The sequence below is a fragment of the Neolamprologus multifasciatus genome, chromosome 15 (genome assembly GCF_963576455.1).
Source record: "Neolamprologus multifasciatus chromosome 15, fNeoMul1.2, whole genome shotgun sequence".
NCBI classification, from domain to species: domain Eukaryota; kingdom Metazoa; phylum Chordata; class Actinopteri; order Cichliformes; family Cichlidae; genus Neolamprologus; species Neolamprologus multifasciatus.
In genome coordinates this window covers 20,031,700-20,059,522 of record NC_140453.1, presented here as the reverse complement: position 1 = coordinate 20,059,522, position 27,823 = coordinate 20,031,700, and the positions used below count along the sequence as shown (strand labels likewise).

Genomic DNA, 27,823 nt, shown 5'->3' with positions numbered 1-27,823 from the left:
GCATTTGCACTGTTACATTTTTATATAACTTTAATGCACATAAAAAACAGCTGCTTGTTTAAGTGAAAATACATTGATGTTTTTTTGTACTAATAAAGTTGTGGAGTTGTAAAGTATTTTGTCTAGTGTCAATTATATCGTCAGTTATATCGTTATCGCAAATTTTCAAATGTATATCGTGATAAATATTTTTAGTCATATCGCTCTGCTCTACTTCCAGGCAGTTATTTCGAAGCCGTTCGGTCACACTGACATAAAAACAGCAGTAAAATCTGGTTGGTTTTTATTAAAATTGCACTTCTACTACACTTGCACATAGTTTCACAACATTACAGCTTCATTAAGAGAAAGAAATTCAGAATGCAGACAGGATCTGTGCTTATCCAACCAGAACACTGAACAAATGCTGCGCTAATTTGCACTGTGGATTTAATATGCAAAGAAAAAGTAAAACAAAGTATGTTTAATAAACTATAAAGGGGAGACAGTCATGGCTGCCACCACACAGCTGAAAGTAGTGTGAGGCTGTAATGTTCGCATGTGTCAGCATAACAACCAGATTGGTTGATATGTTTTCCCATTTTGTCTGTTGATGGCTCGCTGGAAGCAGATAGCCAACCATCATTAGCACTTCAGAATTCTCCCATAGATTTCTAATCATGATTTGCTGAATGCCACTAGTCTCCAGTAAAGTCCAGAAGGCTGTGGTAATGCAGAAGACTGAATGGTCACAAATTTTGGTGGTGTAAGCCACAAACCTAAAGTACCAGCACCAAAGTAAGGACATTAGGGGGTGACTCCAGAACTTAATTCAGGCCCTGGTCCCTGCCGTAGTTCCTCTAAAGGTTCTTTGTCTATAAGCAAATTCCCTGCTCAACTCTTTAATAATACAACAGCTTTCAGAACTGTTAATAGTGAAAAGGCGCTACAGAAGACAAGATCCAAGAACAACAACACAGAAGTTAATCTTCCACCCATAGGAAGGCTGGAAGCAGATCAATCAAACTAGATGACGGAGCAATGGTACTCAAATGAAGAACTTAAATTCACCCTGCCATATGGGAGGCATCTAACTGCACCAGCTATTAAAGGGGATAATGCCAAAGATTTTGAGCACATGAAAACATTAATTCCTTCAGTCTCCACTCTACCATCTGTTTCATCAATCAGACTACAGGCTGAGACCCTATCCCCCTCCCCAAAGACTCCCCGAAGTTTCATTCAGTGCAGAGGTGGCGGAAAAATAAATAAATAAATAAAAGTAAAGCACAGGAAGGTTTATTTCTCTACTTACCTCTTTTCCAGACAAGTAGTAGGCGGACAGCAGACCTCCAACAAATCTGATGTTCACCTCAAACACCGACACTTCTGCATTCTGCGGCAAAGACAAAAGAAAAGAAATATGAGACAAAATATAACTGCTAACTACTCATGAATACACATTTCTTCTCCCACAAACAGTGAGTTAAGAAAGCAGAAAACTCAAAACTTGACCTCAGGGAGGAGTAGACAGAGGTGGGCTTTTCACAGTCTAGACAGATATTTTCAGGCTGATGCTGTAAACAGCTGAATAAATTTGAATACCAGGTTTCTCCGTGCTGCTACGAATGACCGAGTAGCCAAATGAGTGTGTTAGAACTGAGCCAGGATGAATGAAAGAGAAAGTGGCTTATCCCACAAAGTGTTTGCATGAAAGCATTTGCTCAGGAGGCGTGCGAGTACGCCGCATGAGTAGGGTTGTGGAAATCTTGTGAGATCAGGTTCACTCGTGCAGGGAAGACATTCAGGAAACCTGCGCAGGACCACTTGACAAGCACGATTGGCCAAGGACAAAAGAGGACTGTTACACCGGTTGACATATGTAATGATGCAATAACAAGGAGCATTTATACTGAAGCAAATCATGTGTGCCGCATGCTCCTTTCCATGCGTCACTCCTTGAATGCACAACATTAGGTATGTGGCAGGTTTTATAAAGGAGTTAAGGCATGTTAACTATTCGAGGCAAGCTCAGAAAAGGGAAGAACTCGGTTTCTCCAGATTGGGGGTGGGGTGGGGGTGACTCTGGTAAGTGATCTCTGACAGACCAAGAAGAAGGAAATTCCCTCACTAAAAGTTTCAGAAGTTTTGAATAACTAGGGTTAGCCATGCTTTGTGTATGGCTAAGGATGGTACATTAAAGAAGGGATCTACTGAATGTTTTTAGTTGAGAACCAGCACCAAATTTTCCAAACCATCTGAAACATATTGTTCCCGGGCAGCAATCCAGAAACCCTCACAGTATGTTTACAGCTTGGTACAAAAATGTCTTTGATCTCTGCAGGTAATTTCCCCATGACTGTTAAATGTCATCCAGTTGGGTAGTGGACACTCTGTCTGACAGGTGTGCTCAACAGCCTGGAGTCACACCTCTCCTTTCTATTTTGGAGCATTTTAACAGGATTATCGGTCCAACATTACGGTCCCCTGTGGGCAGGCCATCCAAGATGTTGCTTTAGTGTTTAGTGAGCAAAACTGATATTAAAAAAAGACACTTCCTGAAGTCTTTCAGGACCATTCTTTAGTTAGCTCTGACTGGCTGGATGTGGGAACAGAACGATCATCAATCTGCCCATAGATCAACTTTGATTTTAATGTTATGTGTTTGGGGAATCTGCCAACTGTACTCAAAAAAAACAGTCAGATATTTGAAAACTGCAGCTGAGAAAGCAATGACTAAGGAATGGTTAACTGAAAACTTTCCAACAATCACTGGAATGGACAAAAATTGTTCAGGAGGTCCAAGACAGAACAACTAATCTCTCTGACACTAAAAACGACCCTATTCAGAAGATACTGGGGAAAACAGAAATCACATCTAATGGTAAAGTCTAATAGTAATGGCGATATTTGTCTATTTTTATGACTATTATACTTTTTTCTGTTAAAGAACAATCAGCAAAACGCTGGAATTGAATAAGCATTAGAAATGTATCCATAGAGATAGATCATAAAGAGTTTTTTATATAAAATAAACAATGTTAGACAAAAATTTTAATTAAGTATTATTTGAATGTCATTGCTCTGATGAGTGATGAGTCTTAGTATTGTTAAATTCAAACAAATTAGCTATAAAACACAAGATAAATACTAGTCTAGTATGCAAGCATTACTTTTTTAAATGTATGACACACAGTTGTGTGACTTTTTAAAGAACTACCTGGTTAATAATATGTAATCCTTTGTTATAGTTTATGCAAAGGTAGACATCCCTTAATGTATGTGTGAAAATTTGAGTTATTCTGACCACTGGTTCATCAGCATATTTTTAAGTTTGACAGGAAAAAACAAAGAATGCTGATAAAGCACTGCATACCTTGAAGGACACACGTACGGCAGCCTGAAAAAGAGAAGTGACTTCCAAAGTTTTTAAAGAAATCTTTAGGTACCAAAAACCGCCTTAAAAGCCGGAGATAAAGTGTGCCGTCTTTAAAAACACAATACATCTATTTCTGGGCAGAATTAATGGAGGGAAAAATAACAAAAATTGTAATGTTGTATAGCCATTTGTCTCAGTAGTCGAACAATGAAGCTTCATTTCTCTCTCACATCCGTCCTTTATGAACAGATTCCCGAGGCGGATGAAGTTTTTGTGCTTGACTGACAGCTCTCATAAGTCACTGCTGTCGACTAGAGATAGGATAACAGACTCTGCAAGGGGGAGGGGGAAAAAAACAAATTATGTGCCACACAAAATGTGTCCTGTCTTTTTTTCATCCCCAAGTCTTAGTGACTGATTGAGTGGGGAGATTGCAGCACTAATTCGTTCTAATTACAATTTAATTATTTGTTTTAACACTTAGGCAGCTGTAATCCAAAAGTACAATGAATACTTCTTCCTACGTTTTAATGTCTATTGGCAGCGGAGGTTTAATAAGCTAAAAGATGATGCTTTACATCAAAGTCAAAATTTTAAAAATACTTTAATTTAATTTTAAAGATGGAAACATCTTTAGCCAGCAGTCCTCCTGCAGTGTTTTGTGACTGTGTGAAGAAGCCAACACTGCTTTAAACTGCTGGACAATGACCCTCTGAGTCAGCAGCAGTGTGACGTTATCTCACTCCTGACAGAGCTGGCAGGCAGGTCAAGTCAAGTCTCCTGATGTTGCAACATTCGGTCCATTACACTCCGCACAGGAAACTGACTAAGCATGGGCTTTTCCAAGCAGAGAACTAATTAAGGACTGAAACAAGATGAGCCCAGGAGATAATGTTCCCAGCAACAACTCATCAGATCAAAGTGTATCCACAGATCTTGCGCGGCCAGTTGTAAAAAAAAAATAACTGTACTGGCCTATAACTCCCTTTATCTCATCACAAGAAATGTTGTTTCGGTGTTTTGTAATGAACAAACCGTCCCAAGAGTGTAACAATTCCAACTCTATTCCTCTTTGCCTTTCAAAAGATTCAGGACTTCGCTATTTAAGTGAAAATAAACCGTAATAAATTACCAGTGGGGCTCTTAAAGTCTCAAAGACTCTAAGTGAGGTGTCACACTTTCTCAGGTGTTGTGGTACAAGCAAACTTTGGACACCATTCCAGTCGCTACATACACAGATTGTGTGATCCCACAGTCAGAGTAAAATCTATTGGTTTACAAAGGAGGGAGGATCTCTAAACGATGATCGGACATATGGCTCTTCAGGAAGATTTTCATTAATCAGTCCATCTTCTTAACAGCTTATCCTAGTTTAAAGAAAAAAAGAGTATTCCAATCTTGTCAGATATTATTGCATGTGGTGCAAATTAGGGCTGCACGATTAATCGTTAGAAAATTGCGATCTCAATTCATATTTATGTGCGATCTCATTTCCAAATGACAACGATTTAAAAAAAAAAAAAAAAAGACGACGACAATTGTACCGCATTTTGATCCGGGACGTAATCTGCATGAAAACAAGCGCTCACTCTTCCTGCTCAGCAAATGACAAGGGCGGAGCCTTATACCACGTGATACAGAAGCTGGCTGCTAAAATTGGCAGGGAAAAAACAACGGAGAACACGTCAGGGATGACGAGAAAGTGACTGGAGAAAATCCGTCCCGGTCAACCACCCAAACATCAATAACGGGAACCTTATACAGCGCTTCTACAACTATTTTTCTATTGTTGCACTACCTGCTCTATACACGCAGTGTCGAGTAACGGTGGAGACAGAATTTCAAGCAGTACAACATTTTGCGGCAACAACAAAATGTGAGACATTTGTTGTTTTTATGTTTATTTATTGTTTTTATGTTCAGTCTCAACTGTTACGAAGTTGATGTGCAGTTAATAAGCGCAATAAATATTTATACTGGAAAAGAAAATCGTGAGAGAATCGTGATCTCTATTCTAAGCAAAAAAATTGTGATTCTCATTTCATGCAAAATCGTGCAGCCCTAGTGCAATAGTCATAGTCATAGTCATAGAAAAAAACGGATGACTCCATCCAACCTTAAGGACTGTAAGCCTCTGTGGTAGCCTGATGATGCCCTATAGGATGGACGGTAATCCTGGCAAGCACATACAGAAAGTACTGGAGAATACTGACTTTGCCTAATATTAGAGAAATATTTATGCTCTATGTACTTCATGTCCTCTTTGTACACATTTCAATGGCAAACACTCATTAGTAATGGCATCACTTTAATATTAATAAGTCTCAAACAACTGCTATTATTTTCTTTGTTTTAATCTCTTTCACTTCTTTGCCTTGTTCCTTTGCTTCAAAAATGAGCAACCCAAACGTAAAGTTGAACCTTTTCTTCTGACTGTTGATACTCGTTTTCCTGCTTCGTTTCACCCCAAATGCTTAATTGTTGCTAATAATATGTGATGCCGGTTAGTGTTTTTTTTCAGTGAAATCTGGGTTGGTTTTTTGTCAGACTTACATCAGCTAACTCAGCTGACATTTTAACCCCAGTGAGGGTGGTTTCAAAGCCGCCTACAGAAACCTTCCCATTAAAAAGCATTTTAGTGGAATATCAAAAGCAGCTTTACATCTCGACATTATGCTACTGCAGGAAATGATCACAAAACAATGGGCTTCCTGCTGTTACAATGCCGTTTGACTGACAGCGCGACTGCTGGCAAATACTGGAAATCAGTAAGGATTATGCACAAAGCAGTGGTACCAAAAATTCAGACGTGGAAACCTCAACGAGTAAAACATCCACAACACGCACAGTTTCGGAGACAGTAATGAGGATTAAAGCTGATCTGAAGGAATAACTGACAACACTACTTGAGCTTTTATATATCATGTTTGTTGGATGTATGTTTTGGTTTTCAGAATTAGACTTCATAAATCTGATATCAGAACCATGCTAAAAGAAAGACAAAGAAACTGCTTTGCTGTTTACCGCTAATGAGGAGCTCTTAACGGGGATGTTATAATGAGGACGGCAAACATCAAAGGAAGGAGGGAAAATGTTTGTGTTTAACTCTTTAACATGTGCCCACACAATTAATCAGCAAAAGCAGAAATTACATACAGTAGATGAGATATCCACGTCAGACTTTGTGTAAGAAATCTGCACTAGATCTGTAACTTTTAAGTGTAATCTTTTATTAGAATTATAAGCCCTTCCACGAGTGGTCATAACAGCTGAGGAGTTCTAGTTGACAGGATTTCCTTTGTGTAAATGTATGTAAATACTGAGCAACTCATGCAGAAAGTGCTCTAAAAGCACTTTAATATTATTCACTGTTTGCTTTACATATTCACATACGCTCATTAGAAGTAAACTCCTGCACCATGAGCATACAATTTCAAGTTGATGAATAATAAACCTGGAAAACTCAAGAGCAACATATCAAACATTATACCTGTACGTGGGCTCTCTCTCTGGGTTTTTATTGATACCATTATGGAACAGAATTCAGCGTCAATACACCAATTTCCTGGATGTTTCCAGATGTTCAGGAGAGTCAAAGTGGCATAATTTTCAACAATTTTGGTAACACATTTATTGTTGGTAACGCATTTATTGTATTGGGATCCATTATCAGCAGAGCTCTTTGGAACACCAGGTAATTGTTTCTAACCTTATAGACATCAGGAAATTACATTAGTCTATATATAATATCACTGAGGACACATTTCCTGCATTAAATACTGGAATGTCAGGAAGTTTAGAGCTTAGTTTCTTTATTAAATTGTGTCTTATCCTTAAAATGAGCACAAGCCTATGGCTTAGCAATGAGGAAATGCACTTTAAATAAAACTAAACTGTTATTGCTGTTAAAAAAAATGTGCATGCTCACAGGCTGCTTCCTGTACAAAAACGTGGTAACATCTTTGGTTTAACGTCTTGATGCATTCTCAATCATCCAGGAAAGCAAATCTCCAAAAGTTGATTCTGTTCATCTGGACGTAGCGTTTTGTGGGAGAAACGTTTCGTCACTCATCTTCAGGAAGACTGAAGAAGTCATTTGGATGACGCTACGTCCAGAATCAACTTTTGGAGATCTTTGGTTTAAAATAAAGGGAAACTAATGCTTATGCACTGACTGTATATATAAGACGGATATAGCCAGTTCCCCATCACCCACTGGTGTCTAGGCTTAGCATCAGTGAATTTTTAATTACCCATTTAAATAGTATTAAGGCTTAAGTTCACAACACTATGGGCCTTAGCTTTGTGTAACACTTAAGTACTGAGCTAGTTACTATAGCTGAGGTCACTTCTCTGCTGCATTATATCCGCTCATTGAATTTGGTTTTGGGATCTCATTTGTGCTGTTGGTATTATGTGAATCATTTTTAGTACAACTTATTACAGGAGTGTATTAGGGCCAATAACTCAACACTACATGCTCTCTTCCAAACGTGGTGTTTGTACCATTCATTTGTATATACAGTCTAAGATACATTCACAAGCAGGGTTCATCTAACATCCAAGTTAAGAGAGCAATAAAGAGCCCTCACTGTGATATGTATTTAAACACCTGCCCACCTTTTCATGTATCTATATAAAGGTTGGATTTCATACATTATGTCACAGGCTGGATCACATTCATTCAAACTTCCAATAAAAACATGCCTTTCAAACTGAAAAGTAGCACCGTGTGACCTACAGGAAGTAATGACATGTTTTGCTATTTTTCATAAGCTCACAGTAAAACTTTACAGCCTCAGGAGTGCTGCATGAAAGCATATGTCCTTGGTAAGGACCTTTCAACTTGAAGCATTTCTTTAAGTGTGCTATACTGAGTAGACATCCATACTTCTGTAATTCAGCGTGTTGTGGATTAAAAAAGCTTTTAAATTCCAAGTGATGACTCAGTGGAGACACATGGAAAGAAAACAAACCAGGCCTTCAAATGCGATCTATCTTACTTTCAATTAAATGTCTGTATACACAACACCTCCTCTTGTAAGACCATTTAAGACTGACAGTAAACATCCCACCTTCTCGAGAATTTATTTTCACTCCTCTGTGTTGGTCAGGAACAAATATCAAAATGAGAACTGATTTGGCTCGAAGCTCAGCGCACAGGTGGCGATCTAAATTTGGGATTTCCGCCAGTAGTAGACTCTTTTTTTTTCTTAAGTGGGACTGTTGTATTCAGGAAATCTGTGAGCAAACAGTTGTGATTTCATTTGCTGTTGCAGGAAACTCCACGTCACATGACAAACTAAACAATGCTGAGTGTAAGCACCACTTGACCAAAGCTGCTGACTGCTTTTTGAGTTTTGTTTCATCTCTGCAGTTATTTAGATGCCAGACACTTGGAACACTTAGAAGATAATTTATGACATGGCATGAATAATCCAAGTCAATCTTTTTTCAAGATCCAAATACATGAACCACCACAGTTATTGTGGATTATGCAAATTACACACACAAAGTACTCAAACTGGACCTTCTTGCAGTGCTAACCACCACACGATCATGCCACCAGATATAAACAGAGAGATGTGTACGCATTTATTTTGTATAAGTGAAAGTGAACTAATACACATTTGGTTTGGTTTTTAAATTAAAGTAAGGAATTTATATATGAAAAGTTTCTGAGGGAGTTAGGAGTTAGTTATTAAAAAATATATATCTTCAGATATTCAAGTGACATTCGTCCACTGTTTAGTAGCCAAGCCAGTGATTCTCAAATAGGGAAGGTGGAGCATAGATGATCTGGGGGGAAATATTTAGTGGAACCCAGTTAAATGTATGTCATTTTTATAGAGGAAAATATAAAAAATGCTTGTACTGATGATTATTTGAATGAAATTTGACACCCCCCCCACACACACACATGTTTTTTCCCATCTTATTAGTTTATTTAAAAATGCATGGCCTAAGAACCATAAATTTACATGCATTTAAATTCTTAAAATTTAATAATGCAATACTTTATTAAACCTCTTGAATTAAAGCTGAAGTCTTCATTATAATCCACTATGGTGGTATAAAAAGGTCAAATTCATGAGCTATGACTCTTTTCTACCAGTCTTTAGGAAATCATTTTCAAATTAAATGCCTACAAGCAAATTATCAGGAAATTAAAAGACATTTTAGAACCTTATCCTTCAATGACCCTTTTATTGACCTATAGGAAAACTGGTCTTCTGTGCAAAATGTTTGAGGCATTTTCGCTACGAATGCATCAATCCGATATTTGGATCAGATATCGCTCTGATCGCGAAACAGATATTGTTGCCAGCAAGCCGATCTAGTCAGCTCAGTTCTATGTTAGTTTTTGTTCAGCATACCATGCAGGAGAGCTAACACAGCAAAGAGGAAACTAACTGTAAAGCAACACCACCTCAGAGGCGTTTCAGAAAGGCTACGCCAAAAGCTTTTTTATTTCATGTTTACATAACTTTTACTTAACCACAAGCTGTGGTCTAGTTGACACAACTGAAGCTCACCTAATAATTTATCAGAGAGTTATATATGTTAGAAGGTGGAAGGATGCTGGTTCAACATAACACCTGTCGAGAACCTTTGATTACCCGCACAGTAATTCTGTGATGCAGTTAAATATTGTTTCACTTCAGCAGAATAGAAGAAACTCATGCACTACTAATACTGGATGCTTTTGTGGGCTACACAGTAGGACAGTGGGTAGTAGGGGTGAGCGATGTAGCCTCCAAATTATATCGTATATATCAAGAAAATCTAAATAATATTTACCTGCACAAAAAAATATAATATTCAATATTTTATTGTTGCTATATACCTGACCACAACAAGAGCACACACGCAACTTACCACGTTGAAGTCAAGGCTCTTTTCCACCCAGTCAGTAGCAGCATCAAACTCTTCAAACATCTCCATGATGTAGAGGGTATCCAAAGCATCCACTATTGTCGCTCCTTTTATACTTCCTAAAAGGAACACAGAACAAAAGGTTAAAAACAGATTACACACTCACGCAGGCTTTTGTCTGTTACATATAGCACCTGGTTTAAAAAACAGAGGGATATCAGACAGCAAGCTGGTAACAAAAGTTCTCAAGCTGAACTTTTAAAATGAGCAAAAACTCCTGTGAAGTTCTTTCAAAATGTTAAAAGCTTGTTAGTCAGCAAACCATTCGTTTTATAGCAGGGATGACAACAGGTGTTGGCGCTAGAAAAGCGGTGAATAAACAGCAGAAGCTAGAAGTTATGTATGGAGGTTGAATAAATTATTTTTGCTCGACAGATGGTGAGAGGTAGCGATTATCGGCACTGATGAAACGGCAGGAGTATTGCTTATCTCCAGTGATTAGCCTCATAGCAGGAGGGAAGACACACAGAGAGACACAAACCATAATTTCAGCACCGTCATTATCCAAGCTCCCCCACCCAACAATCCCAACACCTCAATTAATCATCATGCATGCAGAGTAGCGACTTGAGTAAAGCTTTTAGTTCCTGCATACTTGCTATAAACACCAGATAGGAGTTACAGTATCTGACCACTTAAAGGTGAGAAAGAAAAGGCAAAGGATGGGAGAGAAACAGGAGAAACAAAAACTCCAGCGCATCAGCATCAGGAGGCTGACCTACAGAGAGAAGGGCAGGGAGTGAAGGTAGAAAGAAAAGCAGCGAGAGCGGAGAACATACTGAAATAATAATAAGGACAGTCCAAGTCATTAAAGCAAGTTTGAAAAAGATGCGGCTGCAGAGTGGCTTGAGTTAAGATGGAAACCAGAGAGGGCGGCTGGTTTGTTTTTTGTGTGGATCTGTTGGTTTATGTTCCTCTGTGAGTGGTGGGAAGATTCAAAAGCGGCTAAAAGCTTTCCATTAGACACATCGCTGAATCATCAGCCCGAGGCACAGAGACACTGTTGTCCATCACAACTACTGTGCTCACTCGCTAGAAATATCTATTATTTCTTTAGAGTCATCACAGTGAGAAAATATTTTGCACTGTTTCCAGTTGTAAAAAGGTTTATAATTACACATCTCAGATACATATGTGAATAACAATAAGCACATTCATTACCAGATAATACCAAAGCTCTTTGCCGTTAATACCCACATTTTGGTGTCAACTAAAGAGGTTTTGGAGATTCACTGGGACGTGACCAGAATAATATTTCAAAATTTTTTGTCTATATAATACCAAACAACCAATAAGGGGAAAAAAGGACAAAAAGTATTGGGCCTCTCCTCTGAATCTTTGAATTCAAGTGATTTAGGGTTGTCGAGTAATAGTCCACAGACTCAGTGAGTGCAGAGCTCTAAACCTCCTCTGGAATTAACATCAGCACAAAAACTGTGCACTGGGAGCTTCATGGCCTCTGCAGAAACCAATGCCATTAAAAGACTTGATTCAATTTTCAATATATGAAATATATGAAATGTTAAGGGTAGAATTTACCAATATTTTTTATTTTTTTCTATACAGTCTATAACTGTACAAAGTTGCACAATTGATGACATTAGCAAATGTGCATTAGTTACATGAATCATCTACAGATCCCGAGTTGGAAAATTAAATCAAAATCTGAGACAAAACACACGCAACAAAAATGTAGAATAGTTCAATAAAATATAAAGGAGGTATGATGAGACAAGACAGCTCAGTAAAGTAGAAATTACACAGTAAATGAACTTTTAAAAGAATGAGTTAGAAAACTAAATAGAATAAAGTTTAAAACATGTTTTTAAAAAATGGGAAAAAATGAAATAAAGGTGTTCTATAAATGTTGAATGGACTGGTTTTTACATAGTGTTTCTCTACTCGAGCGCTCGAAGCACTTTATACATCACGCCTCATTCACACATTCACACCCATTCATACAGGCACTTTTTCTTTGGGTAAGTGCTTTCCATTCTATCACACTCCGATGAATGCATCAGAGAGCAACTTGGGGTTCAGTATGCTACCCAAAGATACTCTGGCATACAGACAGGTGCATACAGGGATCAAACCATCAACCATCCAATTAGTAGATGACCTGCTCTGCCTGAGCTACAGCCTCCCCTGCGGCCACAATTTGCCAAAGTTTGATGATTTAAATTAACCAATATAAAACTAACTAATCTGAGATGAATAGCCTTTAAATTGACTGAAAGGAGCATTCAAGAAGTTTAACTATAAAGTGAGGGTACTGGTTTTGTGACCAATTTGTCCTAAATGACTGCATCTGCTAGATGTTTGTGGATCGATTCAAATAATGAGATATCACACCTAAAGCAATACCCCCAGGCTTGAGTATCAATCACAGGATCTTAGGCTGCAGTTACACTGCAGACAGACGAGAGTAGGGTGATCAGATATCCACAAACTAAATGTAGGACACGTTACTACTGCGGAAAACTAGTCTGAGAATTTGTTCACAAGCACAGATCTCTGGTACCCCATACAGGCAAATTGTAGTAGGCATTAAGAATGTCTTCTCACACTCATGATTCCTTTTTTCATCTTAATAACTGAGGTAATTGTCTCTAGGTTTCAGTAAGGGTGCACAGATAGGTTGGTACATCTCGTTTTTCAGATTTGCCACCTTTTTTTTTTGAGTGAGAGAGAGAGAAATTCTCATATAATATAAGGAGTCAAGTCACAATTCTCCGCAGTGGAAAATGGAAAGAAAAGAGAAAAAAAAACAACTGTATTCACCAAGTTATAAGCTGTTTCGTCAGCTTTAATGTTGCTGTATTTCCTTTTCTCTATCAAGTTTTATTGTCGTCTTCTAGTAAAATGCATAGACTCACAATTTCTTTTCATTTGGGCGTTGCACGAGCAGCAAAAGACGGCGACATGTTAACCTCTGCTTGACCCATAATAACAGTTTTCCCTTCTTCCCTCACATCCATCGCATTAAAGCCAGACTTCCTGCAGTTGGAAACCAGATCCAATAAAAATGTGGGATGATGCTGTGCAGTCCCACATAAAGAGATTAAGACGAACAGTGGCAGAAAAATCGGCATTTAAGCATTAAAATGATCAGAAATGGGACAAAAATCCAACTTATAATGAGAGATTAACACTAAAGCAATACTGATGTCTTATGGTCATCTGTTTTTAATGTTTTTTCAAACTCTCACTCCAGTAATAAACGAAGCGTGTAACTGGAAGTGTCAGCAGATACAGTTACTGTTGTAGTCACTTGTCCTTCCTGTTTTTCATCCATCTCACATTTTCTGTTCACTGAAGCCTTCAGAGCAACAAAGAGAGGACGAGACACTTTCCTGCCGTCCATTGTCCTGTCGCTGTGCTTCCTCTCCCCTCACTGATCTTATATCTGCCTCTGTGTGTGTGTGTGTGTGTGTGTGAGAGAGAGAGATGTGAGAGATACAGATGGCAAAACAGTGCCCAGAATACTAATGCCACATACGAAAACACTGAAACGGAAAGTATTTGTGAGGAACGTAATGGTTTCTAGACTTTCTAGTGACTGCCAGTGGTTACCCTGTCCTGGGTGTACTCCACCCCATCACTCCCAAAAAGTCCTTTATTATATATAAGGTCGATCATGCTCACGCTTGAAGTCCCCTCCAAAGATTTCAAGTGTGAGCATGATCAACCTTATATAAAATAACAGACTGCTTTCTGAGCGCAGATAAACCCTGCAAATGCCAACATACATAGCTGGCAGGTTGATCAGTAATAAAAAATAGCAGCTAGCTACGACCTTGCATTCCTGCTCATTGATTGATGCCTCATAAAATGAAGAACACTTGTCTTTTTGTCCTTTCCAGAGAATGCACCGATGTATTGGGGCTTTAAGATCTGTGATGTTAGTTTGACAGCTTGTGCAGGGTCACAATGCCAAGAATCTGCTAAAATCAGCTCCCCCTTCTCTCCCTTTCCTTTATTAGATCCAGGATTTGTGTCAATGTCCAGATGGGATTTCACACACACACACAGAAAAAAAAGCCGTGATGAGATCCGGCGGAGGTCTGTGAGGTTGAGAAAACAAAGTCTGATGATCTTGGAGGTGATGTGTGCGCTGCTGAGGATTTTGTTTCTGTTAGCGACTGTGCACATAGTAAGGAAGCAGATGGCTCAGCAGAGGGCAGAGTTTTTGATGCCTCTGTAAAACATGAGTGGTAGTGGAGGAGGAGGAGAACCACAGCGATGCTGCTATAAAGATGGAGCTGTATAGGGGGAGGGCAGGCCTTCTGATATTCGCTGTAGGCAGTGGGCTTGTCGCCATGGGGGAATTCTTACATTAGTCAAAATTTCTCTCCACGTATCCACAAATAGTTCTGGGCTCGTTGCTGTTATTGCCCACAGCAACAAGCTAAGTCTGCATGCAAGTTTGCAGATACACAGAAAAATGCTGCATACAAACATGTCAAGTATTTTATTGGTGAAGGCTCTTTTCAGCACCGTCTCTCGGTGTCTTTGTCTCCTTAACTTATATTTATTTACTCTATTGCTTCTGTTTATTTTTGTGGTTATCACATTTGCCTTCTGGCTTTAGCTTGAAACTGATATCTGCATGTCAAGGTGAAAAGGATAAAGATGGATTTATTTGACGAAAGTTATATGTTGAACTTTTTATCCCCTTTGCGATAAAAGGGACAGGAAGGGGAACAAGACTAAATGTATGCAGCACAACTCCACATATTATTCTACATGGATTTATTTGCATTTGCAAATGGACTGTCCACGCTTTGTTGAGAGATTCAAGTTAGGCGAGCGGTAATCTCTGGGACTGAAAAATTAAACCAACATTTCCAAAACCTGCGTTTTAAAGGTGTTTAGTCTAGCGTTTTACCACAGGAGTTCATGGGGATTGATTCTGTTTTGGAAAAAGCCATAGTGGGATTTAGAGTAACTGCAACACTGGCTTTATATTTCTACTTCCAGAAGGTTGCTGCTTGTTTCTAAAGGCCAAAAGCTGCAGTTTTTCTAATGACCACTTGAGGCAGGCTCTGAAAGTAAGTCAATGTCCAAAAATTCTGACGTTAAAATGCCCAACGATGTGGGTGAAATAAACGTGTTAACAGCTCGGTACAGATATGATTTTGGTCTCTATAGCTAATGTATCCCTTTGTAGCACTGTCAGGGGTAAATAATAAAATTGTACTGAAACATAAAATTTGTATTATTAAAGTTGTGCCTCCTTTGAGTGACAGAAGGATGTTGTCAACCGTTTGCTAGCCGTCACATCCGCTCATTAAAGTCTGGCTGGGATTGACTGGTTGTTCATCAGTGACCACACCTCTGTTGACGGCTGACAGAAAATTATTTACAGAGAATAAAGGAGCCAAAGCCATTCTTTTCCCATACATTTCACTACAACTACAAGTCTTTGCAACATGAAAGTTGAGCCTTGCTGGCTGTTTAAAACAGTGCAGATTAACAATATTTCTGCAATGGCAAGAAAAGTTAAAGCACCAAAATTGAGGCTTCAAAGCTGGTAGGTCCCTTTTTTTTTCAATATCTTCACTGTAATTTTCAAACTTCACCAACAGTCCTGAGATTTATCTACCCATGAAGGTTGGCACCAATAAGTTGTTGTCATGTGAAAATCAGAATTTAAAGTTCCTGTTCACTTTTGCTGATGCTGCCAAATGCTACTAGAAGACTGCAAGAGGCTACAACCCCGCCCCTTCTTGAGATAACCTATAGAGCCCAGCAAGATTGAGAGAGAAATGGACGGAAAAATGAAAAATGAAAGAGCCAGTGTCCTGCAAAGACAAGAATGATTACCCTTCTGTACTAAGACAGAGAATAAGAATAAATGGGAGAGGGATGACAGAAAAATGGGAGTGTGAAGGTCCAAAAGTCATTAACCAACAGTATCCTTCTGTCCCTGTGAATCATCCATCCAGTTGCTCCTCTTCGAACACCCACTTGTCTTTTATTGAGGCATCCATCAATCCGTTCTCCTTCTTCAATGTGTTTAACTTCACGTTTTAAAGAGTTTCACCACCTTGTTTTATTTTTTCCTTTGTGTCCTCGTTCACCTCTTACCCCCCTCCTCCTTAATCTAACAGAAAAAAAGCAAAAAATAGAATGATAGATGAAGTAAAAAAGAAAGCAACACACTTTGAAGGCATCGTTATCCGTCACCTGTAAAGGCCGCACTAATCCTCCACTCACACAGACCCACACATGGAGGAGAAATTTAGTGTTAACAGCATAATAATTAACCAAGTTGAAAACTTTGAATGTGCTCTACTACTCAGTAACACCAAGTGAATGCCTTCCCTTCCTACACTGTCGCACTGTGTGAGCGGATGTGAGTGCTGGACAGGAGAGTGATGCATTGTTTGCTTATTCAGAACAAAATAACCTTCACTTCACGCAATCAGGCAGCAAAGTCAGAGCTGTAATCTGTGATGTGGGTGTGTGCATGAGTGACTGAGCTAGTTAGGGAGATTGACAAATGTGTGGTTGCTTTCTCACTGACGCACACATACACACACACACACACACACATACACACACACACGCAAATCTTGCCTATTCAGTTTGCGGTCAACATGAATCCATTTGCATCCATTTCCCAGCATTATAGAAAAATATTCTAATATCTTCACATATTTATAACCCATTACTTCACATGTTAGTACATTTGCATTTATACTGCATACACACGTTGCACACATGTTGCCATGCAGTATATTCCTAATTTGTATTTTTTCCGAATGATAAAAAAAACAAGGTGAAAACCTTAAGATGTGCTAACAGTGTTGGAAAGTATAGGCTTTCATTTCTAGTGATGGGTCGTCCACGTGACAATGGCAACAAGTATAGATGTGCAAAAAAATCTGTTCATTCAAACGTAAAAGTATGGAAAGATGAACAACTTTGCTTCATTCATAGAGGAAAATAGTTGATGAAAACAAAAGAAACATCGCTCTGTTGAGCAGATAACTATGAGGGAACGTAATCCTAGCTGAGAAAAAAGGGCCAAAATGTCGCATTTAGCTTTGCAACATCTGGGCCTGAAAAGTCGATCAGCAATGCCAGAGTTTGTGGACTAGATAGTATGACTAGAGTAGTAATTTATTAGGCTATGAAAAGCTTTCCATTTCCAACACATCACTTGAACTAAAATATTATATTTTAAGTGAAAAAGATAATGCAACATCTACATGTTGCTGGAGTATGTGTCATGTGGATTACATCATCAACACACTGAACACAAAGCGTGACCTCAACAGCCAGCTGTGCCCTCCAGCTCTGGGTCACACTGAACTCCTTGATGAAGCTTTCCCGTCTGCCTTTCACACTTATTCAGAGCTCATTGTTGTGCACAATCCAACCCCAGCGTGGAGCAGCAGATTACATCACAGCAGCCCTGTGAAGCAAATGTGCCCTCCCAAAATAAAGTCAGCTCTAGAACTACAGGTCACATAAAATTTGACTCAATCTGTGGTGCCTTTTGGCCTGAAGATTTTTACTCCCCGGTGTCAACTTTCCCCTTGAATTGCACTGGAAAAACAAGGGCTTTGTCCTTCCACCGAGGACCTCAAAATCTGATGCACTGTTAAGGTAAACCTTGTGTGTTTTTTGAGCTTTAAATATCATTTAAATGTATAAAAAACACAAGTAAATAGGAGGGAAAAAGTCAGGGGCTTTTAAGAAGTGGCAAAAGGTACTGTAAAGGAAATGGTTGCATGTAAAATTGATTGATTAGTCCAGCGGTCCCCAACCCCCGGGCCTCGGACAGGTACCGGGGGTCGTTTGGTGCCGGGCAGCGAGAGTTGAGGCTAGGTGTGAAATGTATAGTTTTCAGGGTTTTTATCGGTTTTCAGCGTTCTTTTGTTATCGTTTTTATCGTTTACTCGGTTTTCCTTGGTCTTTTCACGTGTGTTATGAATAAATCTTATTTTTTTTGGTACCGGTACTAGTTTTATTTTGTTGTATTTATCCGCGACACCTTAAAGGCTGGTCCATGAAAATATTGTCGGGCATAAACCGGTTCGTGGCGCAAAAAAGGTTGGGGACCGCTGGATTAGTCAACTCAGTAGAGTGACTCCAAAAAAGTAATTATTTTATCCCAGTTATCTTGTTTTTATGATTGGCAATTGCCATCTGATCAATTGATCATCACCACGTCACAATTTGCTGCATTTTTGATAATTTCGAGGAGGACAAAAGCCCAGCTTGAGCCCACACCTCCACAGCCTGAAATAATTACTTATCCCTTCAGGTAAAATTAAGTTCACGGTGCATGTGGAGGGTTAATGAACACCCCGGAGCAGTTAGAAAGTAAGTGATTAATGCAATGACGCAATGCGAGCAGCCATAAATATATCTGCAACAACCCAGGTCAAATCTGGAACACAAACCTTCGCTGCATGTTACCTCCTTTGCGTTTAGAAATAAATCAGCGACTCAAAAACAATTAACTTATATGTTCAAAAGTAAATGAGAACTGCCAGGGAACAGCATGCTGCACAGTTACTGATTATTAAAACGAGATAATCCCGATGAAATAATTGTGCCTCATTATGTTTTGCAATAATTATCTTCATTCCCTTTCTTTAGTTTTACACCTTCATTTAAGTCCCACCACCACCCCACCGAGGCATGTTTAATTCAGCTCATATTATTATTATATTTTTCATTTAGTTAGTTTTTAGTTCACTTCGCTTACTAAAATTCTGAGGAATCCACTTAAATAAAAAAGAAATTGTTTTGGGGGTTTTTAAGCAAGGTTTGGTGGTTTTCTGGGTGGAGACCGCCCTGTGATTGACTTGGGTCAAGTTGGCAGTTACATACAATCTGCCTCTGATAATACAGCATAACCTGTGATAGTGTGCTGCTGTGATCGAGCAGCCTTAGGTGCCAATTGCTTTACATGAGAAGCATCGGTTCTATGTCATCATCCAAACCAGATTACCTACTTTTTAAAACTTTCATACATATAAACGAGCACCCAGCAGAAACACATCCAGATTTACCAGTAGAGATAAATGAATATCGGAAATAACACCCTGACTCAGCAGCTTCGCCTCAAAAATAGCAGCCTCAGCCTTCTACAGACTGACAGCAGCCAAAGTGTCACAGACCTGAAGACTGCTTTCATATTATGAAAATTCAGTCTTTTAAAAAAAATCCTTTTCTGAATTTTTCTCCTCAGCTCACGGCCTTTTTTCAGCAAAACAATGTTTCCAAGATACAACGTGTCCCATATCCTAATATTAATGTAATGCAAATTCCAGGGCTGATCCCTAATCCTGCAATTTGATCCTGATCTGAACACCTGCAGCCCTGCTGGTGATCCCATTTAGCCCCAACTAGCATGTCAACGTTGAGTCTACACCGAGTTTTCTGGGTGGTCGCAGAGGGGAGGTGAGGAAAAGTGATGGCTAAGCCTTTGGCTAATCATGTTATCGTAGGCAAAAAGCATGCGTGTGCATGCACTCACACGCACACACACACACACACACATATCCCAAAGTACATTAACCTCTTGACTTCAGCTGCCAGATACTCGAGCGTCAACACATTTTGTCAAGGTTACAGTGAAAGGCATTTCCACCCTTCATTTGTGTGCGTGTGTGTGTGTTGAAAACTGCGATGCTGATACAGAAAGGAAGGATTTAAAGGAAAGCTGTGATAACACCAAGCACAGTAAATTTTGTTTGGCCGCTTCTTTAATTCAGGCCTGAGAACTTCCAGGTATCAGACAGATTTGAGGAAACGTGTGTGTGTGTGTTTGTGTGTGTGTGTGTGTTCGCTCACGTTGTGTTCGTTGTTCTAGGCCTTGCGGGCGTGCAAAGCCCAGGTGAGACGGCTTGCTGTTGAGCTGCATGAGTGTGTGTCTTTGTGTGTGTGATTAATTAATGTGGAGGCAGGCTCCAGGTTCTATAACAAAGGCTCAGGAGATGAGTTCTTACAACACGGGGCTGCAAGGGGTGTCCATCGGCGTGATGGATACCCCGATTTCAGCTGCAGCGGTGCTCCCTTATCTGCGCCCCACCCACCTCTGTGCAGAGTGTGATCTACATCATTTCAGACAACACCAAATACAACTCCATCCCCCTCCTCCTCCTCCTCCTCCTCCTCCCCCCCCCCCCCCCACACACACACCAACCCACCCACCCCAAAAACCTGAGGGAAGGCCACAGCAGAATTACTCCATCCATTTCAATTATCGAGATTGAATATCTGATTTAAACACACACACAGTGCTGTGTGGAAGCCGAAGCTGCAGCCCAGGACTCAATGTCAAACTATATAACCAACTAAATGACTTGTCTGGAAATAGAAACACACCAAAAACATAAGCCTTCATGACTTGACATTATTTTTAGCCTTGCTAGCAACACAGCAGGGCTGTAAGAGAGTATAGGGTGGGAGGAAAGAGAAACCATAGGTTCCTGGCTGCAGTGCATACACACTTTATTCAACAGCGTGCAGAACAGCATCACATGCGATCATGGATGTTATGATGGAACATCTGATGTGTGAGTTTGAGTTCTACTGCCCTGCAGCTAATATATATATAAAAATATATGATATATATATATATAAAGTGTGATTAAAGATTAAAGTCTGTCATGCGAACTAATGCAGTGATTCCTGAAGAGATTCCTGATTTGATTGTAAAACCCCAGAAAATAAAACAGTGCTGGCAAGATAACCTTTCAAAAGGTTTGTTAAAAGCTCTGACTTGAAATGCTGCTGTGAGGCATCACTCTGGCACTGTGGGGAGCCAGCTCTGTGGACCTGTGAGGGTTTCTGTCAGGGTATTATGAGCCCAGTGGCCCACCAGGCCTAAACACAAGGGATTTTATTTTGGTTTATTTTGGTATTTTTACACATACGAAACAACCTATAAAGATACAAAAAGTAATGATGAACCAGACAAATGTTAAAGCCTTATGCTGTTTTACTTGATCTATGTCCACTATATGCTAGTGTAGCAAGGTAAGTTCTTTGCCCTTTATGATGGAAATTAACCAGTTCTCGCACTGAATAGACTGTAATGTTTCAAGTATGAAAAAGTAAAGTACAAAGTCTCTCTCTCATTGCCAACACAGCTCAATTGCCCCATCTGGACCACACAATCACTGACACAGTGCTACATTAAGTAACTGCAGACTATCAGCACAGTTCAACGCCGCGTCTTTCAGCTTGCCTCACTTAACTGATGTACCCTGTAAACATTTGGTTTAAACTCCCAGCTCTTGAAAGTCTGGCCTCTTATTACATTTTAATCCCCGAAATATATCCGAGGTCTATTCTCACACAAGGCTGCTGCATTCAAGGCTGAAAGTCATTTCAGCACTGACATAATCATCCCTATTATGGTGTAGCCTTCTGCTTAATACAGCATGGGTGGAATTATTTAGTCCATCCTAAAAAATATTTGTTCGCACCTGACCTTGCATCAGACAGTTTGTATATTGCAGGGTGTGATCTGAAAACAGAAGAAGTTCCTCTCCTTTTTATTTATGGTTAGAGATGAAGAGAAATGATCCCACAATGCTGAACTGCAGGTGTATTTCTTTCTTTTTTTCACCTTCTCCTCTGTGAACCCAATCAGATTTTAACCACAGAGCATGTCCTTGTTCATCTATAAAATGTGGGAAAATACTAATAAGCATCATGAGATGTACAGAGCAGCCAAACAGATATTTAGATAATTTAATGTTTAATTAACTGTAATGCTCGGACTCATTTGTGTCATAAACAAAAGGCACATTGAAGTCAAGGGCAAAGTATATTTGTTGTTTTTTTAAAGCCAGTGGAAAAGCCAGCTGGAAGACATTTAATGATACAACAGACCGGGGCTAAACAGGCATCTGTGCTGGATTTAAACCAACAACCAAAATCAGTTTTTCTGGCAGAAAGCTTACTGCAGCCAAAGACTTGCTCAATCTCATATTACATTCACAGAAAAGAAACAGGAAATACTGCTCAGCAAATCAGCTGGAGCAGAAAACCAGCAGAGGCACAGAAAATTGCTTTCAAGCTATAATAATCAAACCCAGGTGAGCAAAATGTGCTTGTATATAGAATTGTAGAGACTATAGCAAAACCTTAAAGATCTATTACAAAAGCTTCTTCCTTATTTGCGAGGGGTCGCCACAGCAGATGAATCAGCATATTTGATTTGGCACAGATCGCAAACCAGGGATCTTTTGCATGTCAGGTGGATGTGTTAACCACTAAAGGAGAGCTATTGTGCTTTTCTGTGGACTGTTTTTCTGTGGTATTACATACCTGAGGTTAATCATCCAAAACAACTACACAAGAGATGCGAAGAAGAGAGTAGAGGCAGGGTAGAGTGGGTGGAGTGTAGGGGGTCATTTGTGACAGAAGGATAGCAGCAAGACTCAAATAGGAAGTTTACAAGATGCTAGGGAGACCTGCTATGATGTGTGGAGAATTGTGCAGAATTCAAGATGCTAAGATTTTTACTGCAAGTGATGGACAGGATTGCAAGTGAGTCCATCAGAAGAACAGTTTAGGTTGAACAGTTTTAGACATAAGAGTCAGAGAGGCAAAGATGAGTTTGTTTGGACAAGTGCAGAGATGTGGATATACTGAGGAAAGAAGATGGAGCTGCCAGGCAGGAGGAAAAAAGGACAATCACAGAAGATTCATAGTGAAAGAGGACATGAAGTGGGCAGTGTTACAGAAGAGGATGCTGGGAACAGGGTGAGATTGAGACAGATGATTTGCTGTGGCGAGCCTTAAAGGGAGCAGCTCATTAAAAGCGTATGCCCATTAAATAGGGAAAATTGAGACTACAAGTACCATTGTTCTTTCTGTGATCACTGTGCTACTGAGTGCTAATAACGGCTGTTTATAATGCAACATAAACCTGGCATTTGGGATCAAATGAGTCGAGGAAGAGGCTTACGCCAAATGGGTATTTCTACTATCACGTAACTGATACGAGGAGCTGAAGCATCACTCTACGAGAAGCATTTGAGCCATTGAGAGGTTTGGCGAGAAGTAGAAGGCCACGGGAGATAAGAAGGAAAAACAACACAAAGAAAAACAACCATCACAAAACCCTGGCAGCATCTGTGGCAAACCCTGCCATTCATCCAATGGGCTTTCAAAGCACTGCAGGCAGGGCCAAGCAGATAACCCCCACTGCAAAGCCCGTGTGTCTCACAAGGAGACACACAAGCCTTTTACTTCCTCACACTGCCTGTGGCAATGGATCCATCCAACTGTCCAGCAAATAACGAACCTGAAGAGGCTGTCAGAGGACAATGTGAATTAGCTAGCCCCGAGTAGAAAAGGGGAGCAGGCTGAGGATAGAGAAAAAAATTAAACTGTACTGTGAGACATATAGCCCACTGTTGATTTAGATCTCCTTGTCTAACAGCATCTGCAAAAAGTCAGATCTTCAGGTGTTTTCAAAAACAGCCAAAAGCTTATACCAGCAAGACAGATGGCAGTGTAGCTCTTAGACACACACAAACACACGCACGCACGCGCACGTACACATGACCAGATAACGCACCCAACTTAAAAATTTTCACTTTTTGTACTCTCGCTCTCCAAGAACAGATGACCTTTAATGTGGCATAGTCAAAAGATGGGCAGGGTGAAAACAACAACAACAAAAACAACAACACACACTCCCCGTTTGAGTTTTCTGTCGGTTGAACACATGAGACCATTCCCGTCCTGGCCCTCGGCTGAAATGAGAGGCAAGCCACAGGGAAACAATTCGCTTTAGCTTGTTTGGCGGATGTGAAGCACAACCAGTGGCCTGTCAGCGCTGTCAATTAAAGAGAGGAAACCACACAGACACTCAGAGCAACACAAACATCATTACTGGAGCCACTGCTGTACGCTCCAAAAGAAACCAGAGGAGTCTGTGTGGGACTGGGGTTTTTTTCCCCTTTTTTGAGTAGATATGGCCTAAAAAGTTGTTATCCACCCACCATATCTGTGCTCAGTATCACATTAAATGATCTTTACTATACAGAATAATAACATACCGTATATGACTATCAGACTCCAGCTCTCTGCTACCACTGAAGACACTGAGGTCATGTCCCGGTACAAGACTCACCTCAGGATAATTGGCTTATAATGGGGCTGAGATTAAATTAAATCCAATGATGTCTAACAGGAGTCAGGGTACAGCTGAAGGCTGGGGTCGATAAATCCAGATCCAAATGAGCTCTAGATGATCTGGAGAAACTTAATAAGGCGATAATTCAGTTTCCAGGGGACATTTTCCATATTCTAGTCATGAGAATTAGGATGGGGGGGGGGGGGGGGGGGGGGAAGCTCTTAATGATGGAAGTTTAAAGGACAGCTACAAGATGTCTGTGTCTGTGTAATGCACAAAAATATCCTGGAATGCATAATCCTATAAATGGAACTGAGAGATTTTGGACAGCTAGTTGGGCATTTTCACCACCAATGGGGTTCTTTTTAATAATGGATTGCATTTATATAGCGCTTTTCGGGGCCCTGAAAGCGCTGTACAATTCCACTATTCATTCACTCTCGCATTCATACACCGGTGAAGGCAAGCTACAGTTGTAGCCACAGCTGCCCTGGGGCAGACTGACAGAAGCGAGGCTGCCATATCGCGCCATCGGCCCCTCTGGCCATCACCAGTAGGCGGTAGGTAAAGTGTCTTGGCCAAGGACACAATGACCGAGACTGTCCGAGCCGGGTCTCGAACCGGCAACCTTCCGGTTACAGGATTAACTGCCAACTCTTTGAGCCACGATCGCCCTTTTTTCAGCCAGATATAATTAATAACACACACACACACACACATGAGGTAAACTCATGAAAATAGGTGATGCTAATCAGAAACATCAATTTCTTTTTTCCAAAACGAAACATCGTGGGAATTATTGTGAAAGTTGATGAATAAAAGAAGTGCGCTTGCTGTGCCTTCTAGCGAACTCCAAAGTTACGACAGGGTGTGACCCTCCCTCTGGATTTGGAAACGTAGACGTGCCTGCCTGTACCTGTTCTTTGTCGGTGACTCTCAAACGCAATAAGCTGGTTATAGACAGCTAAGGTGAGTGCTACGAGCGGAAGAGTTGGAGTGGAAATGACAGGATGAGAGAGGGATGCCATCAATGCCTCGGGCTGTATTTAATTTTAGCAAACACGCTGAATCTACAGCATCTCAAGGGACAGGAGCTGAAACGGTCTCGGCTATGTTTTAAGATATTTGCTCAAAAGCACCAGTTTTGTTCTTTTTCAAAACCATTAAAAAAAAAAACGTGGAGAAGACGGATGAAGGCGAAGAGGGTGACTTGAAATTCCTGCCACGGAGCAGCACTACTGTTACCTACATTGAGACAGATGAGTTGGCGCACATTTATGAAATTAATCACTCACCTCTGAACAGTTGTATTGAAATGGCATCCAAAATGCCACTGTGAGACAGCCTCTACGCAGCTAAGCAGATCACATGTGAGCTGCACAATTTGTATTTATTGATCAGTGCTGAAAAGTGGGCAGCTGACATATTGCTTCTGACTGAAATTGCTGCACCATGATGAAAAGCCGCTGCTGCAGTCTAGAAGCTGGATGAAAACATTAGAGAGTCAATGTTGTGAAATTCAGTAATCATTCTAATGGAAACCTGCATTTAAATGTGATAATAATTAGAGATGGCACAATACCACTTTTTTATGTCCGATACCGATACCAATATCATAAATTTGGATATCTGCCGATACCGATATGAATCCGATATAGTGTGTTTTTTAATCAATAAAACTGTTTTTTTTTTTAATATCTTGCTGGATTTTGTATAAGTTTATACTCAAGTTTAAATAAATAACAACACTAAAGCTATTCTGTTATACCTGTATGTAAAAAAATACACTGCGCCCAAAATATTTCATAGTTCAGCAATACCAATCTAATAAACTTAAACCTGCTCCATCCTTCCTATTCTGGTATTTTAAAGAGTACTTAGCAGAAATATTAAGCAACCTAACTAATAGGGTTGCAAACTCCCAGCAAAAAAAAATAGGGAACCACCCACACCCCCCACCTCATGATGCTTAATTGATGTAATCAAATTTAATTTGATGCAGGGAGGAAAATGCACAGAAATAAATTATTTTTCAAGAATAATTAAATAGATTCAACATCTTTCTTCAACAGAATTGCAGACTGCACAGATGGTACCTTCCCAAAGGAAAAAGTACTATAGCTTACTAGGGTATATTAGAATTAACAGTTACTATATACAGTAATGGACTTATATATATTTTTTACATCAGATTAAAACTTTGGGTGTAAGAGTCAGATAATTATTTATTAAAAGCTAGACATTTTAAATGAGAATAAGAAAGAAAAGTATGTCTTTGTGCCCCCTTTTCCCTGTTCATGCCCTATCGGTCCCCCTGGCTAAACTTTGCTAGATCCGCCCCTGCACAGTTACCAGCCGTCAGCTGCATAGAAAAGGATCCTGGTGTAGAAAGTAATATTAAATAAATTCTAACAACAGCTTATCAAGCTTAAACGTGCTGCTGTTGTTTAGCCGCTGGTTTTCTCTTTCTGATGCAAAGTGGGCCAAAAACAAACAAGAGAGACGGACTCGCACAGAAAAGCCGATCAGCTGATCATTGATCAGTTTCACGTTTGAAGTAGGAGCAGGAGAGAGAGAGAGAGAGAGGCAGTCGCTCCATATATTGGTTGTTAATCTTAACGCGGGAATGCTTTACAAACATTCAGAGATGAACTTACACACTTGCTTTACTTCTCTCTGGGAAAACTTCCTCGGAGATGAAATGCTGGTTTGGTAGCACACAGCCGCTCTATCACGTGATGCACACTGCTGCAAGTGCTACGGTTATGAGCCGGGTTACGCCTTGTAGCAAGTTTTGTGAGGTGCTTTTTTGATATTTAATGGATCAGATTACATTTTTTATTTCTCGCCGATATCCGATCCAGGAATTTGGGTCAGTATCGGACCGATACCGATACCTAATATCGGATCGGTCCATCTCTAATAATAATAGACTTTTACTGAAAGTCATTTTTAATTTCAAACCAAAACTGAAGCAGTTCATTTGCAACAGTATATGAAATCAATCTGCGATGCTCCTCTACGCTGCCCTCTGTTCAAGAGGCCATTTTCTACCACACATTTCAAGTCACTTCATCAACATCTTGACCTTTTCAAAAATGTCTTAAATATTGGTTTCCCTTTAACACTATCTAAATTAAAAGACGCTTTGTGTGGAGAGAGCAACTGTATTACACAAATGGAAAGACATGGGCAGGGCTATTTAATTATATGCTAATACAAGCTCAGAAGTGGCCCTGATCCTCCTCATTATTTCTGGCTCTTTCTTGTTAAAGTGTTCGGGTTAAGAAAGATTTAGTAATGTTGGTTGATAAATAATATCCAAATCACTGTTGGTAGTCTGCCAAAGTAGAGGGCTTAGAATATAAACACAGTAGTCTGCCAATATTTTAGGAGGATATGTGGCA

General features: G+C 39.9%; 1 protein-coding gene across 1 annotated transcript in view; it reads right to left on the bottom strand.

The window, feature by feature from the left end:
- Positions 1-27,823, bottom strand: part of man1a1 (mannosidase, alpha, class 1A, member 1) — a 177,805-nt gene that overhangs the window by 90,151 nt on the left and 59,831 nt on the right. Inside the window, 2 exon segments of the mRNA XM_085133304.1 lie at positions 1,295-1,375; positions 10,238-10,353. Coding sequence (XP_084989430.1) covers positions 1,295-1,375; positions 10,238-10,353 — 197 coding nt within the window.